Genomic DNA, 20010 nt, shown 5'->3' with positions numbered 1-20010 from the left:
AAGCTATATATGACAAACCCACAGCAAACATCCTCAATGGTGAAAAATTGAAAGCATTTCCCCTAAAGTCAGGAACAAGACAAGGGTGCCCACTCTCACTCACCACTCCTGTTCAACATAGTTTTGGAAGTTTTGGCCACAGAAATCAGAGCAGAAAAAGAAATAAAAGGAATCCAGATTGGAAAAGAAGTAAAACACTCACTGTTTGCAGATGACATGATTCTCTACATAGAAAACCCTAAAGACTCCACCAGAAAATTACTAGAGCTAATCAATGAATATAGTAAAGTTGCAGGATATAAAATTAACACACAGAAATCCCTTGCATTCCTATACACTAACAATGAGAAAACAGAAATTAAGGAAACAATTCCATTCGCCATTGTAATGAAAAGGATAAAATACTTAGGAATACATCTACCTAAAGAAACAAAAGACCTATATATAGAAAACTATAAAGCACTGATGAAAGAAATCAAAGAGGACACAAATAGATGGAGAAATATACCGCATTCATGGATTGAAAGAATCAATGTAGTGAAAATGAATATACTACCCAAAGCAATCTATAGATTCAATGCAATCCCTATCAAGCTACCAACAGTATTTTTCACAGAACTAGAACAAATAATTTCACAATTTGTATGGAAATACAAAAAACCTCCAATAGCCAAAGCAATCTTGAGAAAGAAGAATGGAACTGGAGGAATCAACCTGCCGGACTTCAGCCTATACTACAAAGCTACAGTCATCAAGACAGTATGGTACTGGCACAAAGACAGAAATATAGATGAATGGAACAAAATAGAAAGCCCAGAGATAAATCCACGCACCTATGGGCACCTTATCTTTGACAAAGGAGGCAAAAATATACAATGGAGAAAAGACAATCTCTTTAACAAGTGGTGTTGGGAAAACTGGTCAACCACTTGTAAAATGAAACTAGAACACTTTCTAACACCATACACGAGAATAAATTCAAAATGCATTAAAGATCTAAACGTAAGACCAGAAACTATAAAACTCCTAGAGGAAAACATAGGCAAAACACTCTCCAATATAAATCACAGTAGGATCCTCTATGACCCACCTCCCAGAGTAATGGAAATAAAAGCAAAAATAAACAAATGGGACCTTATTAAACTTAAAAGCTTTTGCACAATGAAGGAAACTATAAGCAAGGTGAAAAGACAACCTTCAGAATGGGAGAAAATAACATCAAACTAAGCAACTGACAAAATTAATCTAAAAAATATACAAGGAACTCCTGCAGCTCAATTCCAGGAAAATAAACAACCCAAGCAAAAAATGGGCCAAAGAACTAAACAGACATTTCTCCAAAGAAGACATACAGATGGCTAACAAACACATGAAAAGTTGCTCAACGTCACTTATTATCAGAGAAATGCAAATCAAAGCCACAATGAGGTACCATTTCATACCAGTCAGAATGGCTGCTATCCAAAAGTCTACAAACAATAAATGCTGGAGAAGGTGTGGAGAAAAGGGAACCCTCTTACACTGTTGGTGGGAATGCAAACTAGTACAGCCACTATGGAGAACAGTGTGGAGATTCCTTAAAAAACTGGAAATAGAACTGCCATATGACCCAGCAATCCCACTGCGGAGCATACACACTGAGGAAACCAGAATTGAAAGAGACACGTGTACCCCAATGTTCATCGCAGCACTGTTTACAATAGCCAGGACATGGAAGCAACCTAGATGTCCATCAGCAGACGAATGGATAAGAAAGCTGTGGTACATATAGACAATGTAATATTACTCAGCCATTAAAAAGAATACATTTGAATCAGTTCTAATGAGGTGGATGAAACTGGAACCTATTATACAGAGTGAAGTAAGCCAGAAAGAAAAACATCAATACAGTATACTAACACATATATATGGAATCTAGAAAGATAGTAACGACAACCCTATATGCCAAACAGCAAAAGAGACACAAATATATAGAACAGTCTTTTGGACTCTGTGGGAGAGGGCGAGGGTGGGATGATTTGGGAGAATAGCATTGAAACATGTATATTATCATATATGAAACAGATCACCAGTCCAGGTTCGATGAATGAGACAGGGTGCTTGGGGCTGGTGCACTGGGATGACCCAAAGGGATGGGATGGGGAAGGAGGTAGGAGGGGGTTCAGGATGGGGAACACATGTACACCTGTGGCTGATTCATGTCAATATATGGCAAAACCACTACAATATTGTAAAGTAATTAGCCTCCAATTAAAATGAATAAATTTAAAAAATAAATAAATAAAATGGATACCAATGTAGTTGTTTACAAAATAGCAACAGACTCGTAGATTTAGAAAAGAAACTTATGGTTACCACAGGGGAAAACTCAGGTCAGGGAAGTATAAATTTTGAATTTGGAATTAATACATACACACTAATATATATATAAAACAGGTATCAAATACGCCTACTCTATAACACAGGAAATTGTACTCTACGGTCTTTAATAACCTATATGGGAAAAGAATCTGCAAAATAATAGATATACTTTTATGTATAACTGTTTGAAGTTGATGAATACCCAAAACAAACACAATAGCGTAAATCAACTCATTATAAAATAAAATTATATTAATAATAACTTACAAAATAATATGACCAAAAGGAACTTTTCTATGAAAGAAGAAAGCCACAAACATTGAGAATATTCTTGTGATTGCCTGGGGGGGCTGCTGAGGAAGGTTGAATTGGGAGTTAGAACCTGGAGATGAAAACTTTTATATACACACACACACACATATATCTATTGATATATTGGATAAACAAGGTAATATTTATAGCACAAGGAACTGTATTCAATAATCTATAATAACCCTTAATGCAAAAGAATATGAAAAAAATTTATGTGTAACTGAATCATTGTGATGTTTATAAGAAAATAACAGATTTTAAATCAAGCAGAATTCAAATTTTTTTTTTACATTTTTAAAAATAGAGGTCCCAGCATAGCAATTTAATTCTGTAAAATGTATACAAGAGCAATTTTGGGGGAATTTTTTTTAAAAAACCCAAATATTTATCAGTAAGGAAGTTCATAGAGAATTCTCTGGGGTCCAGTTGGAGACGCCAGGCTTCCAGTGCTGGTGGCTCAGGTTCTATCAAGTGTGGGATATTTATGATAGAACAAAATGTCACTCTTAGAGTGAATGAATGGAAGTCCGTATGTATCCCCATAGAGCAATCTCAAATAAAATGCTAAATGAGAAAGATCTCCCTCAGGACCACTTATTTCCACTTAAAAACAGCCAAGGAAAATGACAACATTACCCATGATATATATATGGGTAATAAAGTTGTCAAAATGAAGTTTCTGGGCTCTGGGAGTAGGGTAGATTTTTCGGGAGAGTAACAGAGAATTCTACCTTTGTCCCTAAAATGTTCTTTCCTTTTACATAAAAAAGAAAATCTGAGCCCCAAATTGACAAAATGTTTAGATTTTTCATTCTGAGAGGTGGACAGGTGGGTGTTTAATTACTCTTCATCCTTTCCTCTATTTTTAAATTTTGAAAAGAGCCAAGTTAAAGAAACAAGGGACACAGGGGTCCCAAAGGAACTGTGTAGGGACTGGGATCCCCGTGCGGCACCCGGGAGCGTGGTGGGCAGGGCGCTCGTCCTCTAAGAGGCGCAGGGAAGAAAATTCAGTTTTCCCTGATTTTCACGGGGTGTGTGTACCCCTCAAGGTGCCCTTTCTCATGGGCAGGGTCAAAGGCCCCTGTGAAGCGTGTGGGTGAAGCAAGTCAAGATTTTGCCAGCAGCTCACCGTCTCCAGCTCCGATTCCAAGCTGCAGTTTCTAATCTGTGGGAACACCTCGCTGTACTTGCTGGGGTAGGCAGACGCCAGGTAATCTTTCACTTGCTCCAGGTTGTTGGCTGTCAAAAAGCCATCTTCAAGGTCGAAAGAATTGGTCAGCAGCAGAATCACCCTGCAGGGCAGAGCAGCTGATTACAAAGGTCGCTGTCGCCAAACCCTCTCCCACCTAGGGAATGTGTTGACTGGTGAGCTTTTAAAGGACAGGGTGATTGTAAATGACTTTGAAGGAGCCTCAGACAGAAACAGTGATGACCAAAGGAACCAAACCCACACAGCTGGGTGGGCTGTTTTAATCTCTGGACCAGCGTTGTCTGAGAGAACCTCCAGCGATGATGGGCAAGTTCTACATCAGTGCTCTCCAACCTCATACCCACTAGCCACGCGTGGCCAATGAGTACTCGAATGAGGCTAGTGCCACTGAGAGGCTGATCTCAACTACCTTACACTGAGGTGGAAACCAGTCTTATATCAAGAACGGATGCTTTTGAATTGTGGTGCTGGAGAAGGTTCTTGAGAGTGCCTTGGACAGCAAAAGATTAAACCAGTCAATCCTAAAAGGACATCGACCCCGAATATTCATTGGAAGGACTGATGCTGACGCTACAATACTGTGGCCACCTGATGCAAAGAACCGACTCACTGGAAGAGACCCTGATGCTGGGCAAGAGTGAAGGCAGGAGGAGAAGGGGGTGACAGAGGATGAGATGTTTGGATGGCATCACTGACTTGATGGATATGAGTTTGAGCAAACTCTGGGAGACAGTGAAGGGCAGGGAAGACAGGTGTGCTGAAGTTCATGGGGTGGCAAAGTCAGACACGACTTAGCCACTGAACAACAACAACAAAACAAAATTTTAGCTAATGTTAAATCAATTTACATTTACATTTGTAAATAGCCCCTTGTGGCTAGGGATTGCTGTACTGGACAGCATACCTTCTGGATGATGTTTCTTATGTTTTGGGTAAGGGGGCACCAGAAAGATTCTGCAAGCTCCATGGCTCAGCTGGGGAGCTCTTGGTTACTTCTGAGGCAGGGGAGATGGGACAGAAGAAACTGGTTTCTTACATGTTGAATGCTCTATTGGTGCTATAAGTGCTCTGAATACACAAAACTGCCCTCATCCCCTTAGGCAGATGCTGGTGGGTCTGATTTAAATCCTGGATCGAGGGCAGCAAAGACAGTGCCCCAAGGGGTATCAAAATACCCCCTTGATTTCTGGGATCTGCCTCTTCTCAGAGGCCCTTCAGCTCAGGCCTTTGCAGGCTCACTGCCCACCCTCAGGCCTAGGGCCCACCAGGTGACTCAGGCTTACTTGTTCAAGCAGCTCTCGTAGTTGAAGGTGGCCTTGAAGCCATAGATGGAGAAGGTGACGATGCTGGCAAAGATGGACGTGGAGCTGTTGATGATGGACACGATGATGGCGTGCTTCTGGCAGTTGTTGGAGGGCTCATTGTAGCTGGCGAAGGCAATGAGGCTCCCGAACCCCAGGCCGAGCGAGAAGAAGATCTGGGTGGCTGCGTTGATCCAGGCCTTGGGGTTGGCCAACTGCTCCATCTGTGGGGAGCAGTTGGTGGGGGAAAGCCAGTGGGGACAGGGTGGGTGAACCCCAGGTGGGAACCCCAGGCTCTGAGACCAGCAGGGGGAGGGGGCCCAGAGAGGGGAAGGAACGGGTCTGTGGCACACAGCCAGCCGGGGCAGGCCTGAGGCTCGAACCCAGTCCTCCTGGCCCCGCCTGTACCCTGCCAGGTTCTCAGCATATAAAAGACATCCTCACGTCACACCCCTCACTGCCTCTTACCCAGAGGAGACAGTGTCGGATACAAGTTTTCAAACGAATTGAGCCCCTGATCCATGACCCAGACGCTGCATGGGTCTCGGCCTCCAGAAATGGAGGCGCTGGTGCCCAAGGCTGAGTTGTACCCAGCACTGACATTAGAGGCAATGCTGCTATAGTCATACTGTTTCCAGGGACCAGACTTGCTAAATGACCCTGTCCCAAAGGCGACAGTGGCCCTCTTGATGAGCATCAGCTATGGGGCAGGATCACGGGGGCCCTGCCATGTGTGGATTCACCCCCATAGGGAAAGGGGTGACTGGAAGTGTGAGCAGGAGGGTGAGCTGACTGCAGGGATGCTCCCGGTGAACAGCTTGGTCTGCAGCTGGAGAGGAGGGTTGGGGTGAGACTGGGGCAGCAGAGGTTGGGGGCAGTGAGGACAAGCATGTACGTGGACCACAGAGTCAGGGCCCAGAATTCACAGGCGTGAGGGCTCCCTGGCTGAGGACATGGAAGCCACGACCCTCACTGCCTGGCAGGCTCACATCCACTTCCCTGAGTTCATGACTGCTCCACCCGCCTTGGTCTCCCCCTTCCACCCATCCTGGAGGGCGGGGGGATGAATGGGGGTACCCTTGGGGCCCCTCCCCTCCAGCCCATACCTTGGGAGTGAACATGTACGCCAGGCCGTTGGTGGCTCCGTGGAGCGTGAGGCCCCTGACCAGGTAGATGATGAGCACACAGTAGGGCAGCAGCGCCGTGAAGTATACCACCTGTGGGCACCAGAGCACAGAGTCAGCTCCCTGGAGGAGCAGGCACTACGGGGCCCTCAGGCCCAAGGCAGGCAGACCCGCCATCCCCACGGAACGCCGCAGCACCATCTTGGCTGTCTGGGCGACCGGCAGCTGGGAAGGTATTGTGGTTCTTGGTCAGACACGGGTTCTGAGTTTGGGAAACTGGGTGGTGGGCATAGATGCCCACGCGTGTGACCCCCAGGAAATCTCTTGTTCAGTGGAGAAGAGGGAACAGGTCCTGGAATCCTCTGTCCTCCAGCCTCCCTTCAACTCAACCTTATTCCAGAAAGGACTCAAGGCCGCCCACAGGAATACGTCATGAGATATCCGTGTAAAAAGAAAATGTGGGCAACCCAGGAAGATGAGCCCCAAGGAAAAGACGGCTCATGGAATAGGTGAGGTGCTACACAGTTTCTGAGCCAGACTGATCTCTGAGCTTCCTCGTGGCCCAAGCAGAGCAGGAAGCAGTCCCTTACAGGATTTATATCGTCTCTGAAAGGAAAAACAAAACAAAACAACCAGGAGCTTGGATGAAGGTCAGGTACCCCCAGGACTGGGGCCTGAGACAAGCTTGGCCATGAGTGTATAAAGGAAAAGCAGTGTCATTTGGTATTCCTGTGAAAAATACAATAGAAATTCAAAGGTTTTTATGAAAGGCCTCACTTCCACGGGCTTTTTTTTTTTTTTAACGGTAAGAAGTGGATTTATTCAGAGGGAAGCACACCCTACATACAGAGTGTGGGCCACCTCAGAAGGAGAGAGAGGCCTTCCACGGGCTTTAAAGGTGCATACCAGTGGAATTTGTCAACCAGTTCTTTCCCTGCTGATGTATGTCATGGGTTCACTGATGTTTGATCTTTGATTTTCATGGTAGCTTTGGAAGTAGCCTCTCAATGCTAGGCAGTTTTTTTCACAAAGTCTTACAATAGAGACCTTCAAGTGCACGGATGCCCACACAGGGCTGGAATTTGTTTTTCTGCAGATCAACTCATATGTGCACCAAAGCCCCTTTTCAAGCACTTTGCAAATTTGTTTGTTTGCTTGGTTATTTTGTCTGGTTGGGTGTGGGGGGGTGTTGTTTTGGGTTTTTTTTCTTTCTTTCTTTTTTTTTTTTAAAGTAAAAGCAGTTCCCTTCATGTTTGGGTCCCCCTGTGAGAAACAGCTGGTGACTCAAGTCCAGCTGCACCCGGCCCTCCACGCCCACCGAGGTGCGGCACTATCGCCCCACGGATTTCCAAGGACGCCCGCGTGGTGCTCTGCCCTCTGACCCCGGGGATGGTAGGCAGACGCCGGGCGTGTCTTCTGTGATTGCTTCCTAAGTGAGGATATTGTAACTTGAGATGAGTAACACAGCCACATGAGATTACACGAAGATAGACCAGGTTCAAGATGGGAATGGGCAAGTGGAAAGAGAAGGGCATCTGGCCAGTGAGCTGAAGGAAAGCAAGAGACAGCAGGGGAGGGTGACCGTGGTCTGTGACCAGTGGGCGCTTAGAGGACACAGAGTCAGTCCTTGGTAGCCGCCCCCATTCACCTCAGGTGAACAAGTTTCCTGGAAATCTCTCTTCAGTCGAGACCAGGCTGGCTCACTTCTCCCCAATCAGGGAAGCTAGAAGGACTGCGGGATATGTGATCCAGCCTAAAGAACTTGGAAAAACCATTTCTCAATAATCTGAAAACAAACCTTGGAGGGGAAGAAAGCAGAGTCCAACAAAGAAGGCCAATATACAGCACACAGGCTTTAACAAAATTCACCCCCATAAATAGAGCTGTTGCGAGCTCCTATGACTCAGTGACAACTACAACAAAACAAAAACACAACCCAATCCAAAGATGGGCAGAAGCCCTAAATAGACATGTTCCCAAAGACATACAGATGGACAATAGGCACATGAAAAGATGTTCAACATCCCTAGTCATTAGACAAATCAAGACTACAATGAGGCATTACCTCACACCGATCAGAAAGGCCATCATTAAAAAGTCTACAAAAAAAAAAAAGTCTACAAATAACAAATGCTGGAGAGGGTGTGGAGAAAAGGGAACCCTCCTACACTGTTGATGAGAATGTAAGATGGTACAGCCACCAGGGAAAACAATATGGAGGTGCCTCAGAAAACTAAAAACAGAGTTGCCATAGGACCCAGCAGTCCCACTCCTGGGCATATATTCAGACAAAACTAACATTAAAAAAGATACATGCAGCCTTATGTAAGGGCAGCAGTATTCACAACAGACAAGACATGGGAACAACCTGAATGTCCATCAACAGATGAACAGATAAAGAAGATGTGATATATGTAAACAATGGACTATTACTCAGCCATAAAGAGAATGAAATCATGCCATTTGCAGCCGCATGGATGGACCCAGAAGTTATACTAACTGAAGTCAGAAAGATAATGACAAATACCACATGATATCACTTATATGTGGAATCTAAAATATGACACAAATGAACCTGTCTCCAAAACAGAAACTGACCCACAGATTTGTGGTTGCTAAGGAGAAAGGAGGGCGGGAGAAGGGTGGACTGGGAGTCTGGGATTAGCCGATGCAAACTACAAAATACATATATATATATAAAATGGATAAACAACAAGGTCCTATTGTCTAGCACAGGATGCACTAAATATCCTGTAATAAACCACAAGGGAAAAGAATATTCATAACTGAATCACTTTGCTGTATACCATAAATTAACAGTTGTTGGGGCACTTTTGTCATGGAGAGGGGCGTGGCTTAAGCCGAGGAAATAGACAATAAGAAGAAGTAAGTTTTCATGTTATGACATGTCCTCATTTGGCAAGTTTCTCAGTGATCTGGAAAAGGGATGGCTTCACTGAATCTCCACGTTTGCAGATACTGCCCTCGGATCTTCTGGATCATGTTCATGATAATTTGGCAGAGGCCAGTTTGGAAACCTTTTTTCTGAGCATAAAATATCCTCCAAATTTCAAGATGGGACAGAGTGAGTTGCTGTAGAATCTCAGGTTTTTGATGTTGAGAAGGGGGTTATTGGGATTAAGATGCTGGCCATCACGGGGCCCTGAAAACTGAAAGAAGATATCCTACTAGACATGGTACTAGGGTGTCACCGGACACCTAAAATACTGGGGGTAGTTCTGGCCTTGATGCCTCAAGAAACACACAGTCGGGGGACTACCCTGGTGGTCCAGTGGTCACGAATCTGCCTTCTGGTGCAGGGGACGGGGGTTTGATCCCTGGTTGGAGAACTAGGATCCCACATGCTGCGGAGCAACTAAACTGTCACACCACGACTCCCGAGACCACACGTCACAGCTGGAGAGAGGCGCGCACACCACATGGAAAGATGCCACAGGCGACAGTGAGGACTGCATGCCACGACTAAGACTAGCACAGCCATTAATTAACAAACCAGAGTTAGAGACACAAGGTGGGGCTGGAGAAGGCAACCGGGCTGGTCAGGAGGAAGAGGCCAGGTGGGCTCTTACGACCTTCAGAAGGGAAAAGCCGGGACTGATTCAGTCATGAAAAGTGTGGGCCAACAGGAGGTGCTCAATCGAAAATGACGGGGAGTTTCTGGGGCAAAGCGGGGTCTGCTGGCTCTGCCCTTGGGCAGGACTTCACCTCTGAAAGCCTCAGGTGAGTGGACAGTGAGATCTCCTGTGAAGGCCTGAAGACTGAAACAACCTGCGTGTCCCACCCACGATGGATGCACTGTGAGGCGTGACTGGGCACGAGGTGGGCACATGCATGCCCGGAGCATCTGCTGCAGCTGGAGAGATGGGAGGTGAGGGGAACCCTCCAGGAAGGCATTCCACCCGGAGCGGGTCAGAGAAACGTCTCCGGTCTGGCAGGACCATAAACTTAGGGACATGCCGAAGAGAAAAGGTTTCTAATCAGGCCCAACAGCTCTCTAGGTCATGGAAAGCAGCCTGGACCAGAGGTTCTGCGACTCAGCTGCTCATAGGGTCACCTGGAGAGCCTTTAAAGTCCCAGTGCTCAGAGGTACCCCTCACGGACCATCTCGGAAGCTCTGAGGGTCGGACGGACACCCAAGTCCTAGGGGCTTTCCCCGCGGTGCGGCTGAGTGCAGCGTGTGTCGGGGACGCGTGTCGACATGACAAGTTTTCACAGAGAGGAAAACTAGGTCGTGCTGCCTGGCACCCCTTGGGTGGTACAGGCAGGTCACTGGGACAGACATGCTCATCTTTGCGGGGACGGGGGAGGTCCGCATTTCGAGATTCAGGGCTGCGACCTGCAGGACCGCTGGCCGTCTCCGGCAGCTAGACTCGTTCCAGCATCGCCATCCGCCCCTCCTCCCCAGCGCCGACGGCGGAGGGGCCTCGCCGCTGCCCGGGGCGCTAACCCCCCAAGTCCTACCTTGCCGGTGGACTCGGTGCCCCGCAAGATGCACAGGTACACCACCAGCCAGGCCAGGATGAGGCACAGCGCCGGCTCCCACTGCACCGCCCCGCTCTCCTGGATGGACGGCGAGATGTTGAGCGTCTTCCGGTACCAGAAGTACTGCGTGGAGGAGGCCTTCTCGCACTCCTCCAGGTAGCCCGTGCGGTTGCCGTTCAGCGGGCACACAGACCACGGCAGCGGGTCCTGCGGGGTCAAAAGCACCGTTACGCTCAGAGGTGCGGGCGGAGGCCAAAGGTTGGGGTGGGAGGACGGGAGGCGGCCCGAGGGGAGGCTCTTGGAAGAGTCGCTGGTCCCCGAAGGGCAGGAGCTCCTGAAGGCAGAGGGGAGCCAAAGGCTCTCCCCCACCCCGGGCACAGGCGGGGCTTGGGCAGAGGGCCAGGCGGGCAGGGGCCCCACACTCCCAGCGACCCCGTGGGTGTCTGCTGAAAACGTCTCAGCTCCATGGTGGGTGGCAGAGGCCGAATCAAAGGGACAATGGCCAGACGGTCTATGACAAATGGACTCTGACCCACAACCTCGGCAGCCTCCAGCCCAGGAACCCAAAGCACAGCGCCTGCAGTCAGCTCGGAGTGGTCAGGACTTGGTCGCTGACTGCAGCTTTCTGAACCTGTGTTCCCTCCAACTCAGGGCCAAGAGGAAAAAGCCAGAGACCCTCCCCTAACCAGTCACACACCCAACACAATTCCCCAGTGCTCTGCCTGCCCTGGAGTCTCTGTCAAATGCAAGTCATGTGACTCCCTCGTTAGAACAAGCTATGGATAAACAGCCCCTGCTTGCTCTCATCTGGGTGGTCTTTATTTCCACCAGCCCCTAGCAAACCCCAGCAGGAATAAGACTGGGGTCCTGCCCTCGCTACCGAGGTGGAGACAGGCATTTCCTAACAGTCACTGTGTCTGGAAGTTCGAGGGGGCTGTGGTTCGTCCCCACCACAGCCTTCTTCTCTATCTAAGACAGAAAGTACTGATGCAGGTACTGATCCCGTTGAGCCTGAGTCAAGCTACACCTGAAACGGTTCCACTCCTGGACTTTGCAGGTAGAGCCAGTAAGGGCGACTTCTGCTTCAGCTAGTTCCAGCTGGGTTCTCTCTCCCTTAGCAGCCAGAGCGCCTAAATGGCGCAGGGGTGATGAACAGGACGCAAGGCCAAGAGCTAAAGAGAAGTGCGGAGCTGAGTGGGGGAGGGGAGGGGTTAGGGTCCCACATCTGCTCTGCCACAACCAGCCCCGCGTGGATCAGATTTCATGAGACAAACACTCCCTGCTGACAGAGGCAAGTCTAACCCCAATGGGTTCAACCCCTGTATTTCACAGGAAACAGAAATGAGCCCAACAGCATTACCTGATGGGCTAGGTAATGCCTGAGTGGCTAGGGCTACTCTGCTGGTAAGGAGCGGGAGCCCACGTTGGTCACCTGCAAAGTGCTTAGGCCCTGTGCTGCTGGGACCCCTGGCAGAAACCGATCCCCCCCCGCAGCCGGTTTCTAGCTTTGACCTAAAATGCTCCCCAAGGTGACCACCAGCGGCCCTCCTTGAGAGGTGGCCCCCTCTGCCCCTGCCCGTGACCTGGGCTGACCTGTGACTTGCTCTGACCCACAGGAGGCACTGAAGTGAAGCCACGTGACCTCCTGGCCTCACAGCTTTTACTTTCACCCTCGTGGACCAGCGCCCTGCAGCCCCTCGGGCTGGACTGCTGAGCGAGGGGGACTCGTGGATAGAATGGCCGCGTGGAGTAAACCTAGGTGTAGTGACAGCCAGGACTGCGCCCTCTCAGGTGGGGGGTCCCTGAGGCCCTGAAGCCCAGACCACAGCCCCCGGGGTCTGCCTGGCCTGGGGGCACTGACCGCGTCCATTCACTGCATCGCTGTTGTTGTTCAGCACAGGCTGGTCGCCAACCGTGGCTACAGGTACGTGACTTAAATCACTCAGAGGAAGGGAGGTTTTAAAAACTCTGATGCCCAGACTGCATCGGCAGTGACTCAGATTTCACTGGTCTGGGTGGGGCCTGGGTCTCAGAGTTTTAAAAGCTCCCCCGGGTGATCCCAGCACGCAGCCAGCATGGAGAAGCTTTAAGTATGGAAGGACTTAGACTGACCACTTCTCAGCACCCAGCCTCTCTCCGCCCCCTGAATCACTAGGTGAGGAAGCTGAGATCCCTGCATTCACATGCTTATTAGCCTGGAGCTCCCAGGGGGAAAAGCTGGGAAGCCCGACTTGGTTGGACCAGAGCACAGACCCTGTGGCCAGGCTGCTGCGTCCAGCCTTCCGGCTTTGAAGGCCCCCTCAGGAACCTCGGGCATCAGCACCACAGGATGTGGTCGCGATTACACAAGGGGATAGTTCTAACGTGCTGGTGGCGCTAGCTGGCCCGGAGCAAGCGTGAGTGAGTGTCTGCAGCTGGAGGTACTGCCATTCCCATGGGGCCATGGAGGAGGCCTCATGGCAGAGGGGCAGGGGAGAGGCGCATGGACCTGTGAAGGCTGGAATGAACGGCCAAGTGATTTCCAGGAATCCCTGACTTTTACACTTCTGAGGGTTAGAAAATGGTACCCCCTTACTTTATTTATACACTTTGCCTTTGGAAAACGGTCAAATCATCTTGATTTGTTACAAGAACACACAACGCTTCCACTTTCGGAAAATGGCCTTAAGGATGCCTATATATATACAATGCCTGCAGCATGTATGGCCACCCCTTAGTTGGAATGGCATTGTGCAGTGCACAACCTGCTCAACCGTACATGACAGCCCAGCACAGAGGAGGGAAATGGTCACCGGAGACCATTACTCTGCAATAGGCTGGAGAGTAGAGGAGCTGCCCTGCTTCTACCCAGAAGGTGGAAGAGAGGCAAGGCTGTGACTAGTCTTCATGGAACTCTAGGTTGAGCCAGGGAGAGGAAGAAGAGGCATAGCTAAGCTCAGGGCAGAGTCCTTCCTGTCCGGGCATTCTCCCACGAGACAACCTGGGTGTGGCAGAGTGGAGAGCTACAGCTGGATGTGAATATAGCACCTTCTGAGAATAGATGCCAGCTCCTGACTACTGAGGTCATTCTCCCAAGCATTCCTTGGGGCCCCAAAGACCCAATGGTGTACTCAAATGCTCCAGAGACTGGCCTCACAAGCTGGGGTCGGTTCAGAGTCCACGACCAGGCCCATGTAGCTTCTGACCTTGGAGACAGGGTCTGGCTCATGAAGGCCTGGCTCAGGGGCGAAGAGGGAGACATCCCCCCAGTGGGCTCCCGTCTCTTCCCCGTCTTCCCCCGTCTGGGAAGAGGCTGAGGTGCAGGAGGCTGCACGAGGAGGGGCCCTGGGAGCGGATGGGCAGACTCTTGAGGAAAAGATGTGAACACAGGCCGTGGAGGGGAAGCTTCAGACATGAAGACCCCCCTCTCAGTGTGGAATTAGGGTCCTCTGTTCTCCACAAGTCCCAGTCCCTTCCACATTTTCTACAATGAGCATCAACTAGGGCTATCATCAGAAATGCATTTTTCAACTGTGTATCTTTGGGAAGAGCCTCTATTGTGTTACAGGGTGATGGTGGTCCTTCTAGGAGAACGTTTGCAAAGACAAGGAGGGATCTGGCTAGCGTCAGAAACCTGGAGGACACATGGTAAGAGGCAGGAAGTGGAAAGAGGAGGGAGGCCATGCAGTCATGCTCAGGGGGGGCCCTTCCCCATCAGCTCTCCCCACGGGTTTCCCCATGGCCCAGCAGGCAGCGGTTCTTAATATTTTGGAGGGGGGTGGTCACATCCTTCAGAGCGCACCCGATGAAATCTGTGGGCCCACTCTCCAAAAATGTACGCACACATCACACAAACAGCAGGGGTCCATGGATCGCCAGCCCGGAAGCCCTCTCTTCGGTCCAGGGTGCCCGGCCACCCCCCGCCCGTTCCTGCCCCAGCCCACGTCCGCTCACCTGGAAGGAGTGGAAGAGGTACCAGAAGGCCCAGGCGTTGATGACGTTGTAGTATGTGCAGAGGAAGAAGGACACCAACACGCTGGCCACACCTGCAGAGATGGGGCGCGGGGCCTGAGGAGCGCCCCGAACCCCGCGCGCGCTTCCTAAGGCTCGTCTCGCCCTCTGCCGCCCTCTCCCCGGCGACGCTGCCCTGGGTGCTCTTCTAGGGGCCTGACAGCTGCAGAGCGACCTCAGGCCCACCTTGCAGAGGGGGAAGCCGACACACAGCCCTTGCCACGCTGCTCCCAAGTGGTGGAGCTGGGATTCGCACCTTCCCTGAGAAGCGCTTTGTCACTGATGCTGGACGTCACGGCTGCGCCCTCCTCGGCCTGCCTACAGCGGGGTCACTGGTGCCAAACCCTCCCCGGTGGTGGTGGGGAGCAGGCTGTGAGGGGTGTCAGGCGTGGAGGGGACGGGGGCTGCCCCTGAGGTGGCCAGGCCTGCGGGGAACCAGTTGGGGTGCCAGGGGACCGGAGCAGACTGTGGGGGTCTGAAGAGCCACTGCGTGCCTCCAGGCCCGGCCCCCGCTCTGGGACCTCTCCTCGGGCCTTCCCCTACCCCCACCCCACCTCACAGAGCTGGCTGGTAATCATTCACCAGCATCCCCGGCTGGCACCCACATCTGGTGTTTTTCCTATCAGGCCACAAACGCTGCCTCGGAGAAGCCCTCTGTGATTGACGGCTCGGGCCGATCGTAAAACCACACACCTCTGTGTTAAAAATTAATAGCCATTCAAGACAAGGGGGCACTTGCGCTTGGATGTGTGAGGCCTCTGGACACACTTCTGTACCCGAGATGAAGTTACGTGCTAGTTCACACGCGCCCTGTTCCTAAAACTTTCCTGTGTTTTCCTGTTTCCCTTTCCGCCTGGATGTGGGGGTGTGGGTGTGTGTGAGGTGAGCAGAACAGACTGTGGCCACTGCTGGCCAAAGTTCGTCCTGCTCCCAGGGGAGCCTGGCACACCAGGGCCACGCTGGGCGAAGATCCCACGAGGGCGCCCCAGACACCAGCTCAAAGTAACTCAAGAGGCGGGAGGGAAGGCAGTGCCCCTCTTGCTACTCACTGGGCCCCTTTTTTCATGCACTAGAGATGTTGACAGCACCCCACAAGCCCTCTGGTGTGATGACGATTAGTGAGCTCACACTCACACGGGCCAGCACCGATGGGGGAGGCGTCAGAAATTAGCAGGAGCCATTGCATGGTTCCCACGATGGTTGATGGAATGGCCCAGACACTGGTTACAGTTCTTGTCTTGGGCCGCTCCTTTCTTGTGTGTGTGTGTGCGGTTGTTCAGTCATGTCTGACTCTTTGAGACCCTCTGGACTGTAGCCAGCCAGGCTCCTCTGTCCGTGGGACTTTTCAGGCGAGAATACTGACAAGCCATCAGTAGCGTGAGTTAATCGCTCAGTGGCGTCCGAGTTTTGGTGAATCCCGGAGTGGGTTGCCGTTTTCTCCTCCAGCGGGTATTTTCGACCCAGGGATGGAACCCGCATCTCCTGAGTTGGCAGGCAGATTCCGTACCGTGGAGTCACTAGGGAAGCCCTACTTCCCTGTTCCCGGGGGGACGGGGGCGCCCACTTACCCACGCCGCTGAGGTAGGGGCTGACGGTCCTCCAGGCCCCGATGCTGCCCTTGCGCATGCGCTGCCCCACCGCCAGCTCCAGGTACAGCAGCGGCATGCCCTCCACGAGCAGCATGACGAGGTAGGGCACCAGGAAGCTCCCTGCGGCGGCCAGAGACGAAGCCGAAGCCGTCACCCGGGGCTCCCCGGGGGCTCCCCACACACACCCTCCCTCCCTCCCCCGCACACCCTCCCCACTCCCCCATCCTACTCGCCGCTTCCTTCTCCTAACTTTCCGTTCATCCATCCATTCTTAAACACGGTTTTAAAATGTATCCTATTGATTTTGGGCTGGGCTGGGTCTTCGTTGCTGCATGCGGGCTTTCTCCGGTTGCAGCGAGCGGGGGCCACTCTCCAGCTGCGGTGAGCGGGCTTCAGTAGCTGTGGCCCCCCGCGGCTCTAGAGCTCGGGTTCAGTAGTGGTGGTGTAGTTGCTCTGTGGCATGTGGGGTCCTCCCAGACCAGGGATGGAACCCATGTCTCTTGCATTGGATTCTTTACCAGAGAACCACCAGGGAAGCCCCACCCATCCATTCCTGTATTTTACCTTTTCCCCAGAACCCGTCCTCCTACCTGTCTACTCAGCCTCCATCCTTCCACCTCCCCACTCTTCTGTCCATGCACCCATCCTTCTAGCCTTTTATCTTTCGACTCATCATTCCATCCATGGATCATATGCGGCCACATCAGTCCTTAACATTTCTAAATACTTCCATCCTGCGTGGTAAACTGCCGCTGTCCCAAGACCCCTGAGCGCCTTCAGTGCCTCAGCGGCCCCCCCACCTCTGCCAGAAACCCCCGTTCCATTTCTCCTAAAGCAACTAATGGCAGGTCGGAGCCCGGACCGCTGAGTGGTTAACTGTTCTGAACGTCGCCCCTCGATCCGGCCAGACGGCCACCCACCTCCACGTACTTCCTTTGGGCTTTTCACGGGGCTCGCCTGGTGCCCCACGGGGGGTGCTACTCTAAACAGGTGTTTCACCGAACACTTCCTCTGGGCAGGCCCCGAGCTGAGTGTGGGGAGGATGGGAGGATGGCAGCCCTGCTTCCTGCCCATGAGGGGTCACCCGGGCAGAAGAATTTCAGTGGCCTCATGATTGTTGAGAGCCACAGTACTCCGCAGGGCCTATGTCTTCAGAGATGAGGTCGGGGCTTGACAGGTCTGTGTGAAGACAAGGGCCCCCAATAGACAGAACCCAGGCCACCGCCTCCCGTGAAAGAGCACTTCTGTTGTACGTATGTCTGTTTTATACAGTGGCCCTCAGCCTAAATTCTCATTTTAATAACAGGTTACCAAGTGGCTCAGTGGTAAAGTGCATTGTCTGCAATGCAGGAGATGCAGGTTCTATCCCTGGGTCGGGGTGATGGAGAAGGAAGTGGCAACCCAGTCCAGTATTGCCTGGGAAATCCCATGGACCGAGGAGCCTGGTGGGCTACAGTCCATGGGGTCGCAGAGTCGGACATGACTGAGCAACTACACGCCACCACCATTATGACTAGTACAGACTTTAAACCCACTGGTTCCCAAGAAGCCACCAGCAGACAAGCACCCTTGGTGATAGTGGGGACCAGGGTGAGTGAACAGAGCTAAGACAGGGCCCCCACCCCCAGACACAGGGAAAGAGGCTGGCAGCCTGCTGGGGGGGGGGGGGCGTCCCCCAGCCCACCTGCCCCACTGTTTCTGCTGTTGGTCCCGTCTCCTCCTCCTCCACACACCCTCGGACATCTGTCCCCCAGCTCCTGGCTCCTTGGCAGTGGACCTGAAAAAAGGTTCACTGGGAGAGGAGGGCAGGACTTCTGATTAAAAGAAAACCCTGACCCTACAGCTGCAGGGATTAAGGGCTGCTTAAAGAAGGAACTGGCTCTGGAAGTATTACGGTATACACAGTACATATGCTCATAGACACATCTAATATTCACAAAAATGCTCCCTTGGGGACTGGTCTGCTGGTTCAGTGGTTAAGAACCCGCCTTCCAATGCAGGGTCCTCGGGTTCACTCCCTGGTCAGGGAACTAGGATCCCCCATGCCGCAGGGCAATTAAGCCCGTGGGCCGCAAGAAAGATTCTGCGTCCCGCAAAACAAGATGCCACATGCAGCAAACAAGACCCAGCACAGCCAAATAGATTTTTTTTTTTAAAAAAGCCTCCACTGTACACACGTGCTGTCCTATAGGCCACGTTTCTGCCCCGACAGGGTCTCACGACCACTCTCAGGACCACCCGTGCACCTTCCACTAGGAGAAGGTGCCCACAGTTCCTCACCAGTCCCTGGACACTCAGGTTGTTGCCAGTCTTCTGCCATCGTAAACGAAGTCTGGTCTGTGCGTTTATCTCCTCGGGATAGAAATCCCAGAAGGAGAGGGCTGACGCCAGGGCCACGCACAGCCCCCGTCCGACCCTCTCACCCCAGAGAGAAAGGCGCGAGCGTATGCGCACCGGAGCAGGCCCCCACCAGCAGGGCTCTGCACACCCAGCTCACACCAGGCCACGGCGAATCCCGCCCCTCATCTCTGGACTCTGCCAGGCCCTCGCCCGGCGGCAGCATCTCACCCGGCTCCTCTCAACAGCAAGGAGTCCCAGAGGCGGCGGGGGGCTCCCGCCCAACAGACACCGTCAGTACAGGCTGTGCTGATACGGCCTGCCTGGAGCAGCCTTCAGTGGTTGTAAGGAAAGCCTGATTTCACCCAAGACGTTAAACAGTAACCACGGGAGGCCTGGCAAGGTCCACAGAACGTTTTTCTCTCTCACAGAGCCTGCCTGATGGTCCACCGCCCGTGGGGAGGTTGGAAATTCAAGGCCTGGTGCCCAGATGGGAATATGAGGGCTCTTCAGCCCTGCCCTTCAGAGGTTTCTACTACCCCCTCCCACCACCCAACCGACACACAATCCCAGTGGATCTGGTCTACAATCACGTTCTCAACAAATAAGAACAACTGAACATCCATATGCAGAAAAAAATGAACCTCAACCCATGTCTCACATTTTATACACCGCTCACTGCACCCCCCCACCCAAAAAAGGCCCTTGAAATGGATCACTGACCAAAGGGACAACTTAAAACTATAAAACTTCTAGAAGAAAACACAAGTGAAAGTCTTTCTGACCTCGGGTTAGGCCTAGATTTCTCAGATACAACATCAGAAAAGCTTTTTGTGAAAGAAAATATTGATAAATGTTGATAAGATATTGGGCTTCATTTTAAAACTGTGCTTCATGAAAGAAGTCTGGAAAACAAATAGACAAGCTAGGAACTGGGAGAAAGCATCAGGGAAACACATCTGACAAAGACATCCATGTTTCTTTATATCCAGAATAGATATTAATAAAAACTCAGAAATGAGAAAACAACATGTTCAAAAAGCTACAAAAATGAACAGACATTTCACTGAAGAAAATACATAAACAATGTTCATTAGGAGACTGCATTATGTGAACCTCCATGAGATGACAGCATACACCTAACAGAATGCCTACAACAGGAAAGGCTGACGATACCAATTCGCTGATGAGGATTTGCGAATTCCCATACGTCACTAGTGGGAATCTAAGACGGTTCAGCCACTCTAGAAGGCAGCTTGGCAGTTGCTTCTGAAGTTAAGCAC

The 20010-nt window shown here is 51.2% G+C and overlaps 1 protein-coding gene across 5 annotated transcripts in view; it reads right to left on the bottom strand.

The window, feature by feature from the left end:
- The window catches only part of SLC6A20 (solute carrier family 6 member 20), a 52986-nt gene that overhangs the window by 24472 nt on the left and 8504 nt on the right, over positions 1 to 20010 (bottom strand). For 2 of the 5 annotated variants that reach the window (XR_006337489.1, XM_043885759.1), the window contains exons 2-7: positions 16370 to 16510; positions 14745 to 14836; positions 10791 to 11018; positions 6291 to 6401; positions 5167 to 5408; positions 3803 to 3965 (exon numbers count right to left, since the gene is read on the bottom strand). Coding sequence is in view for 1 of the 5 variants with exons in the window: in XM_043885759.1 (XP_043741694.1) it covers positions 3803 to 3965; positions 5167 to 5408; positions 6291 to 6401; positions 10791 to 11018; positions 14745 to 14836; positions 16370 to 16510 (977 nt within the window). In the remaining 4 variants the exon portion in view is untranslated. Of the gene's footprint in view, positions 1 to 3802; positions 3966 to 5166; positions 5409 to 6290; positions 6402 to 10790; positions 11019 to 14744; positions 14837 to 16369; positions 16511 to 18670; positions 18836 to 18958; positions 19074 to 20010 lie in introns of those variants that run through there. The other 3 variants (XR_006337492.1, XR_006337490.1, XR_006337491.1) reach the window with 3 other exon arrangements.

Source organism: Cervus elaphus, chromosome 24, assembly GCF_910594005.1.
Source record: "Cervus elaphus chromosome 24, mCerEla1.1, whole genome shotgun sequence".
NCBI classification, from domain to species: Eukaryota; Metazoa; Chordata; class Mammalia; order Artiodactyla; family Cervidae; genus Cervus; species Cervus elaphus.
This window is presented reverse-complemented; position numbering and strand designations above follow the sequence as displayed.